The sequence below is a fragment of the Entelurus aequoreus genome, linkage group LG17 (assembly GCF_033978785.1).
Source record: "Entelurus aequoreus isolate RoL-2023_Sb linkage group LG17, RoL_Eaeq_v1.1, whole genome shotgun sequence".
NCBI classification, from domain to species: Eukaryota; Metazoa; Chordata; class Actinopteri; order Syngnathiformes; family Syngnathidae; genus Entelurus; species Entelurus aequoreus.
The window spans coordinates 21,140,977-21,150,976 of NC_084747.1; the positions used below are offsets into that span (position 1 = coordinate 21,140,977).

Consider the following 10,000-nt stretch of genomic DNA (forward strand, 5'->3'; position numbering starts at 1 on the left):
GGTCCCAATGTGGCCCCAATGTGGCCACAATGTGGCCCCAATGTGGCCCCAATGTGACCCCAATGTGACCCCACTGTGGTCCCACTGTGGTCCCAATGTGGTCCCACTCTTGTCCCAATGCGGGCCCCAATGTGGCCCCAATGTGGCCAAGATATCATTTAAGAGATTTACTTGCCTTTGAGCCTCACATTAACGTAACATTAGGGTGCTGACGTCGTAGCTAGCTTACGGCTAATAGCGAAGCATGCCAATGTGTTGCTATGCTTACAGGTTACGGAACGTAAAGTAAGTATTGTTGGCGGTCTGTGGATGCATTTTAAAAGTCATTTACGGGTAGAATTGATTGCTAACATTATCTATTTCTATTTCCGCAGCCATACACCTTAGAGTCATATAACTTGGTATATGAAACATGCTAACTGTTATCATGCTAACGTTAGCACACATGCTAAATGTTAGCAATTTAATGTAAGCATGCTAACGTTTTAGTCTAGCTCTGTTGCTCATTTTGTACAGTTACACCTAAAACGCACGGATTCGGACACTTGGCACCATCTTCAAAGCTACAGTTAATGTTAGCTTGCTAGCATGCTAACTCTTTGAGCTAGTTTTCCAAACATTTATCCCAGGGTCATATAACTTGGTATGTGACGCTTGTTAACTGTTAGCATGCAAACAATCGCATGCTACTGAGCTAACTTAAGCATGCTAACTTTTTAATCTTTTTACACTTTTTTTCTCTATTTCCGCAGCCGTACACCTTACAGCCGTGTTACTTAAAATGTGAGACATGCTAATTGCTAGAATGCCATCGTTAGCACACATGCTAAGTGTTAGCATTTTAACGTGCGCATGCTAACGTTTTAGGCTATCTCTGTGGCTCATTTTGTACAGTTACACCTAAAACTCACGGATTCAGACACTCGGCACCATCTTCAAAGCATGCCGGCTTCCGGTGACCCCGGGCCAGAGGTCCAGGGCGCGGATAGCAGGCCCATCAAAATTTCCGCGGGAATTTTGTAGTTACAAATTAGAATGCAAAAACCAACCCCTCCCAAAACTTTTGTCGTCTTGGTCAGAAAGTGACCAGTTTTGCTAGATAGTAGTTTTGTTGCGGTAACAGCTGATAGTAGTCAGTTTTGCTCAATAAAAAGATTATTGATTCAAGTCTCCTCCTTCTCCTTAAAACGTCTCATTGTTTTATCTGTCACTCACAGAGTTGCATTGCAAATTGGTACACAATAAATGTGTTTATTATGTTTAGAGCTTCGATTGGATTTTGTGCGCCGCATAGATTTACCATTCACGCACCTGACCCCGGATTTCCACTCCGTAGTCCGGCAAACCTCACTGGTGTTCTGTTGTTGTGCTCTATTCAAAAATAAATATATGTTTATTAAGATTTTGTGTTAAAATAAAGCCAATAATGGCATTTTTTGTGGTCCCCTTTATTTAGAAAAGTATCAAAGTGTCAAAATACATTTTGGTACCGGTATTGCTTCTGTTATTCCCTGATGTACGGTATGGTTATGACATCTTGATTGTCAACGTGGCAGAGACCTTTTCAGAGTTGCAGGACAATGACTCGTGGGACTGAGTAAAGCTGGACTTTTCTAAAGGATGCGTTTGTCTTCTGCAGACATCTGTGAAGAACATATCTCTGAGCAGCACGACTCGTTTTCCAGGATGGAGCAGAAGGAGCGACAGCCCCCTCAAATTAAAGAGGAAGAGGAGCCACATTTCCCTCAAATTAAAGAGGAAGAGGAGGAATTATGGCCCCCTCACTTTAAAAAGGAAGGCGAGGAGCCAGATCCCCCCCGAATTAAAGAAAAGGACCCACAGCTCCCTCACATAGAGGAGAATGAGGAGCCACAACCCCCTCACATTCAGGAGGAAAATGTGGCACAGCATCCTCCAAGCATGACAACAGAAGCTGATGGAGACCACTGTGGAGGATCATTAGCAGACATAGCTCCACTATCAGATAGTGACAACACGACATCTCACTCTCCTGACACTGATGATGATGAAGCAGATGATGACACTGACGACTCTAAAGCTGGTAAGACGTGTCTCACCGACAACACGCACTTGAAATGCTCTCACTGTGACAAAACTTTTAACCACCGTGGTCATCTGAAAACACATATGAGAACGCACACCGGAGAAAAACCCTTTACCTGTTCAAGATGCAACAAAAGCTTTTGCGACCGAACAACCTTTGTAGTACACACGAGAACGCACACCGGAGAAAAACCATTCAAGTGCTCAGTTTGCAGTAAAAGCTTCTCTCAGAAGACAAATTTGAAAATACACATGAGAATGCACACCGGGGAAAAACCTTTTAAATGTTCAGTCTGTGGTAAAGGTTTTGGCCAAAGTCATCATTTTAAAAATCACATGAAAATACACACCGGAGAGAAACCTTTTAAATGTCGAGTCTGTGCTAAAGGTTTTATACAAAAAGATGACTTGAAAATACACATGAGAACGCACACCGGAGAACAACCATTCATGTGCTCATTTTGTGGTAAAAGATTCTCCCAGAGAGGGAATTTCAGAAAACACACTAAATTGCACACCGGCGACAAACCTTTTAAATGTTCAGCGTGCGGTAAAGGTTTTACACAAAATCGTGATCTGAAAGTACACATGACAATACACACCGGAGAGAAAGTGTTGAGTTGCAGTGTGTGTGATGAAAGATTCACTTATAAGTACCAGTCTAAGAAACACACGTGTGCTGGTGAGAACAGCAGCAGCAAATGAAACTGCAGAATGTAAATAAACTGATTAATTTATTAACAATCACCACATATATCATGTGTGACATCATTGTTGTGTGTGTGTAACACCATCTTGTTAACATGCTTCTAACATTTACAGATGAGATTTATTTTGGATTAGTGGTTTTGTTTCAGTCAAGTATGTGCATTATATTGATAAACATTTGTCTCTGAAAAGGTGTAAACTGAAGTTTCACTTTATTTTGCTTACCTTGTTTTATTCACTTTAAAAAACACCGGTAAGAAGAACAGTGCATCAAACTAAACGGGCAAGTTGGAGACATCTTTTTGAGCAAACGGGAAAAAGAACGCCTGTTGGGGAGGTATGGAGGATGATTAAAAAGATGGGAGGAGATGGAACAGAGTGGAGTATTCCAATTTTAACAGTGTAACTGGTCAAATTAATGATGTGTCTCCTGATGACTCGGTACTGCATCAAAAAGTGACATCAGTGTGTAAAGGATATCACCACATGGGCTCAGGAACACTTCCGAAAACCACTGTCAGTAACTGCAGTTGGTTGCTACATCTGTAAGTGCAAGTTAAAACTCTACTATGCAAAGCCAAAGCCATTTATCAACAACACCCAGAAACGCTTCGCTCTTATAAGATGGACTGATGCAAAGTGGAAAAGTGTTCTGTGGTCTGACGAGTCCACATTTCAAATTCTTTTTGGAAACTGTAGACGGGGTGTCCTCCGGACCAAAGAGGAAAAGAACCATCTGGACTGTTCTAGACGCAAAGTTCAAAAGCCAGCATCTGTGATGGTATGGGGGTGTATTAGTTCCCAAGGTTTTATGGTACAGCGGGGAAGAAGGAGATGGCACAGATGCATTGCTGTATTTATTAATAACAATTTTATGAAGTGTGAAACTTAATCCGAATATGTGTATGGTGTGAATATGTGTAGCGATTAACTGAGTCGTGTTACCAGTAGAGTTGAGCGAGGTGCGGAAGTCCAAGAGGGCAAGGCAAGCTCTGAAATCCAGGGACAGGCAGGAGGTCAGGGGCAGGAACGAGGCGTCAAAGTCCGTGTCCAGGCGGGAGGTCGAGATCCAAAAGAGCAGCGAGGGAACCAGAGGGAATACGGGGAGACGAGACACACAGCTCGTTATCAGGAAACGGAGGAATGCTGCTGGAACGACACAGGAACACGAGACAAATGAACACGGAGGAGGAGAAAACAGAGAGAGAGAGAGTAAGCATAGAGCTAGAGATGTCGGCTAACTGTACGGGAACAGGTAGCTACGTTCGGGCCGGAACGCAGGTTTGCACTGGCGTCTCATCAGACTGCTGATTGATTGCAGCCGCCTGCTGCAGCAAGAGTGGCGCGTGCAGCGCAGAGCACAGATGAATGCGCATTGGAATGCGCCCGGACCGTGTCACAAGACATGGGTAATTTTCACATCTGTGAAGGCACCATTAATGCTGAAAGGTACATACAGGTTTTGGAGCAACATATGTTGCCATCCAAGCAACGTTATCATGGACGCCCCTGCTTATTTCAGCAAGACAATGCCAAACCACATGTCACAACAGCGTGGCTTCAAAGTAAAAAAGTGCGGGTACTAGACTGGCCTGCCTGTAGTCCAGATCTGTCTCCCATTGAAAATGTGTGGCGCATTATGAAGGCTAAAATACCACAACGGAGACCCCCGGACTGTTGAACAACTTAAGCTGTACATCAAGCAAGAATGGGAAAGAATTCCACTTCAAAAATGTGTCTCCTCAGTTCCCAAACCTTTACTGAGTGTTGTTAAAAGGAAAGGCCATGTAACACAGTGGTAAAAATGCCCTTGTGACAACTTTTTTGTGTTGTAGCCATTAAATTCTAAGTTAATGATTATTTCCCCCCAAAAAATGAAGTTTCTCAGTGTGAACATTAAATATCTTGTCTTTGCAGTCTATTCAATTGAATTTAAGTTGAAAAGGATTTGCAAATCATTGTATTCTCTTTTTATATACCATTTACACAACGTGACAACTTCACTGCTTTTAGGTTTTGTACATATTACCAACCCCGCCCCCTCCGTGCGTCGGTTGAGGTGGGCGGGGTTGGGGGGGGGGGGGGGGGATGTGTATAATGTAGCCCGGAAGAGTTAGGGATGCATGGGATTCTGGGTATTTGTTCTGTTGTGTTTATGTTGTGTTACAGTGCGGATGTTCTCCCGAAATGTGTTTGTTATTCTTGTTTGGTGTGGGTTCACAGTGTGACGCATATTAGTAAGAGTGTTAAAGTTGTTTATATCACAACCCTCAGTGTAACCTGTATGGCTGTTGACCAAGTATGCCTTGCAGTCACTTACGTGTGTTAGCAGAGGCCACATACTACATGTGACCGGGCCGGCACGCAGATAGCATGGTGTAAAAGCGGACGCGACGACATGTTGTAGGGGACGTTAAAGGCAGTGCCATCACGGCACACCCTCAATATTGTCGTCCGGGTGAAAATCGGAGAATGTTTGCCCCGGGAGATTTCCGGGAGAGGCACTGAAATCCGTAAAAATCGGGGGTGTCGGCAAGTATGCAGCTGAGCCGCATCAGCCTGATCAAAGAGCCGCATGCGGCTCCGGAGCCGCGGGTTGCCGACCCCTGCCTTAGGGCAACAACATTAATATGTGTTTGATGAAACATGATTATTTTTTAAATTATTATTATTATTTTTTATCCTGTCCAGCTTCTCAGGCAAATCATATAGTTGATGTAGATGCCCATATCGGCTGTTCAGATTTACTTTACAAAAGAGAAGTGTAGGATACTTCTCTTCTTGCCTTATTTGAATTTGACTTCATTAAATGCATTTATATTATCATTTGGTGCAGCCGGGCCGGAGCAGGAGGGGATAGAAAGAGAAAAAAAAGGAAGACAGAAGGGGAAATTGTGGGGACAAGAGGGGGATTAGACAGAGAGACAAAAACTACAACAGCAAACACAACAATAACAACAACAACAACGATAGAGCAACATCAGCAAATATGATAAGTACAAATATGATGGTAAAAGTGATAGCAAAGAAGCAGTTAGCGAGATAAATAATAATACAGAAATAACAATGAGCATTATTACACTACAGAAATACAAATACCAATAGAAATAGCGCTATTGATAATGAACAATAGCAATAATTGACCTCTATTATGAACAATACAGTTGTTTAAATGCAACAATACATATACGTAACAATAACTACAGATACAAAAGAATGCAGAAAAATGGAGGGGAAGTAAGAGAAGCAACCTATATTAACCTTGTAGATTGTTATAGTAACAATAGGTTAAGCTTTGCCAGTGTGCCATGTGTTATCCAGTTTACCCTAGGGCAACAACGTTAAATTATGTTTGATGAAACGTGATTATGTGCATGAGTGTATGTGTGCATATGTACTTGTATATGTACAGTATGTGTATATGTATGTTTGTACAGTGAATGTATATGTACAGTATGTGTATATGTGTGTTTGTACAGTGAATGTATATGTACAGTATGTGTATATGTATGTATACAGTATATGTACTGTTGCACTTGAAACAATTGTATTGTTGATAATAGAGGTAATTATTGTTATTATTCATTATCAATAGTGCTATTTCTATTGGTATTTGTATTGATCCATTTGTAGTGTAATAATGTTCATTGTTATTAATATTTACTTCACTAACTGCTTCTTTTCTTTCACTTTTCCTTTCATTTTTGTACATATCCTATTCACTTAAGCTGTTCTGTTGTTGTTATTGTTGTGTTTGTTGTTGTCATTGTTATTGTTGTTGTTTCTCTGTCTTATCCCCCTCTTGTCCCCGCAATTTCCCCCTCTGTTTTCTTTTTTTCCTCTTTCTATCCCCTCCTGCGCCAAATGATAATAAAAATACATATAATAAAGTCAAATACAAATAAGGCAACAAGGTAAGTATCCTACACTTCTCTTTTGTAAAGTAATACTGTACAGCAGACATCAACAATATAATTTGCCTGAGTAGCTGGACAGGACAATTACAAAAAACATAATTAAACAGTAATGATCAAACATGTATGCCCATTTTTCTTTGCTGCACCTGTCAAGCTCCATCTGACTGAGTGAGGAGCGTTGTGTCATATAAGTGTGTATATCTGTGTGTGGCAGTCCATGAGTGTGTGTTACGTCTCGCTCTGTAGGTCTGGAGGTCGCTCCGCTCGGCGGTCACGGAGGGGAGTTCAACTTCCAGGTGTTCTTGAAAGGGCAGGATTGGGCATGTTGCACTGCACTGGTCTCACTAGGCTGTTTACAGCACGGCCATTTGCAGAGGGAGTCTGCTTGCAGATAAGGATGGTTATTGGTTTCAGGCGAGCAGAAGGACAGCAAAACCATCTTTGCCGCAAACCAGTGAAGTTGTCACGTTGTGTAAATGGTAAATAAAAAGAGAATACTATGATTTGCAAATCCTTTTCAACTTATATTCAATTGAATAGACTGCAAAGACAAGATATTTAATGTTCACACTGGTAAACTTAATTTTTTTTGTCAAATAATCATGAACTTAGAATTTAATGGCAGCAACACATTGCAAAAAAGTTGTCACGGGGAATTTTTACCACTGTGTTACATGGCCTTTCCTTTTAACAACACTCAGTAAACGTTTGGGAACTGAGAAGACCAACTTTTGAAGTGGAATTCTTTCCCATTCTTGCTTGATGTACAGCTTAAGTTGTTCAACAGTCTCCCTTCTGCTATTTTAGGCTTCATATTGCACCACACATTTTCAATGGGAGACAGGTCTGGACTACAGGCAGGCCAGTCTAGTACTCGCACTCTTTTACTACGAAGCCACGCTGTTGTAACACGTGGCTTGGCATTGTCTTGATGAAATAAGCAGGGGCGTCCATGAAAAAGACCTTCCTTGGATGGCAACATATGTTGCTTCAAAAGCTGTATGTACCTTTCAGCATTAATGGTGCCTTCACAGATGTGTAAGTTACCCATGTCTTGGGCACTAATACACCCCCATACCATCACAAATGCTGGCTTTTCAACTTTGCGCCTAGAACAGTCCGGATGGTTCTTTTCCTCTTTGGTCCAGAGGACACAACGTCCACAGTTTCCAAAAACAATTTGAAATGTGGACTCGTCAGACCACAGAACACTTTTCCACTTTGCATGAGTCCATCTTAGATGAGCTCGGGCCCAGCGAAGCGTTTCTGGGTGTTGTTGATATTTGGCTTTGGCTTTGCATAGTAGAGGTTTAACTTGCACTTACAGATGTAGCGACCAACTGTAGTTACTGACAGTGGTTTTCTGAAGTGTTCCTGAGCCCATGTGGTGATATCCTTTACACACTGATGTGGCTTTTTGATGCAGTACCGCCTGAGGGATCGAAGGTCACGGGCATGCTGCTTGCGTGCAGTGATTTCTCCAGATTCTCTGAACCTTTTGATAATATTACGGACCGTACATGGGGAAATCCCTAAATTCCTTGCAATAGCTGGTTGAGAAATGTTGTTCTTAAACGATTTGCTCACGCATTTTTTGACAAAGTGGTGACCCTCGCCCCATCCTTGAATTGTGAATGACTGAGCATTTCATGGAAGCTGCTTTTATACCAAATCATGGCACACACCTGTTCCCAATTAGCCTGTTCACCTGTGGGATGAGCATTCCTCAACTTTCTCAGTCTTTTTTGCCACTTGTGCCAGCTTTTTTGAAACATGTTGCAGGCATCAAATTCCAATTGAGCTAATATTTGCAAAAAATAACAACGTTTCTCAGTGTGAACATTAAATATGTTGTCTTTGCAGTCTATTCAATTGAATATAGGTTGAAAAGGATTAGCAAATCATTGTATTCTTTTTATTGACCGTTTACACAACGTGACAACTTCACTGCTTTTGGGTTTTGTACATATATACACAAAAATCTAGTTTTCAAAGACAAAAAGTGACTTTACTTTTGTCCAAAATGATGCGTCCCTAGTTTGTTGTCCAAGGAGGGACCAGTGTTGAACCAGAGGGGCACTATAAAACATGGCAGCGAATTAATATAAACGTAGGTACCTATGTGTGCCTGTGTGTATGTATTTATGTATGAATAATTGTGTGTATGTGAGGATATACTGCATGTGTATTTGTATGTACAATATATTTGACTCCCAGTATGTGTGGGAGCCAGAGTACAGCCCCAGCCACCCAGACAGCCCAACCCAAAACAGCAGGTGTGGCGCCCAGGGAACCAGGGACAACCGGCCCCACGCAGCCAGGCCGGCCAGTGACAGGAACCCCAGAACCGGGCCCACCGTGCCGCCCGGAAGAGCCATCAGCAGGCCGGAGACAGACGCGCCCGGCAGAGGACAAGGCATGGGAGAAGCAGGGGACAGCCAGCCCCCAAGCCAGCGAGAGACCACACCCCACGCGGGAAGAAAGGCGGGATGCCCCACCCCGAGGGGACCAGAAACTCCCTGCAACCGGACGGTAAGACCGCGCCCGCCCCACCAGCAACCTGGCGTTCACGAGCCCAAAAGGGTCCCACTCATAAAACTGTAAAAAAAAGTCATACATTGTTTTTTAATTTTGTTTTAATTCCAACACTTAAATCTTTAGATCAACTTTAGATCTCTCCGTCAATTATTTTTATTTTATTTATTTGTTCATGTTTTTTGTTTGTTTAATGCCCTTTTTGTCATTAAAAAATATATATTAAAAAAAAATGTATATCTATGGAGCCCCTAAAGGGACATGGGATTTTTTTTTTTTTTTAGACATGTATCTCGTGGCCACGAGAAACTTTTTATTTAAAAAAAATATATATATATTAATTTTTTTTTTTTTTTTTTTAATAAAAAGTTTCTCGTGGCCACGAGAAAGCATTGGATGCGTGCTGATGGTTTGGTGTGTGTTAAAATGGCAGTTTAGGAGTTAATATGGCTGTATTTCCAGATAGGACTTTCCCCGATGTGTGTTGTGGCAAAATGTGAATGCTTGATTAGTAGGTGTGAGACAAACACTTTATCTTCCTGGTTATTGTAACGCTACGTGTTTGACATTATTTAAGACTTTATCATGCCCGGGAAAGGACAGTTTTCCTCTTCTGTGGCTGTGGGGGGTGGGCGTGGCTTGCGGACCTGCAGTGAAGCGGAGTGTGTCAGTTAGTCCCATGGTGATGTGATCAAACTTCTTTCTTGCTTGGAAGATACACACACAATTGTAACTGTTATTTCTTCCTGCAAATAATAAATATGTACAACGTGTTT

General features: G+C 42.0%; 1 protein-coding gene across 4 annotated transcripts in view; it reads left to right on the forward strand.

Moving 5' to 3' along the window:
• LOC133632646 (zinc finger protein 239-like) overlaps positions 1–10,000 on the forward strand; it is a 57,166-nt gene that overhangs the window by 42,562 nt on the left and 4,604 nt on the right. The window contains exons 3-4 of one of the 4 annotated variants that reach the window (XM_062025194.1): positions 1,640–2,062; positions 8,923–9,221. In XM_062025194.1, the coding sequence (XP_061881178.1) occupies positions 1,640–2,062; positions 8,923–9,221 (722 nt within the window). Of the gene's footprint in view, positions 1–1,639; positions 2,990–8,906; positions 9,222–10,000 lie in introns of those variants that run through there. The other 3 variants (XM_062025196.1, XM_062025193.1, XM_062025195.1) reach the window with 3 other exon arrangements.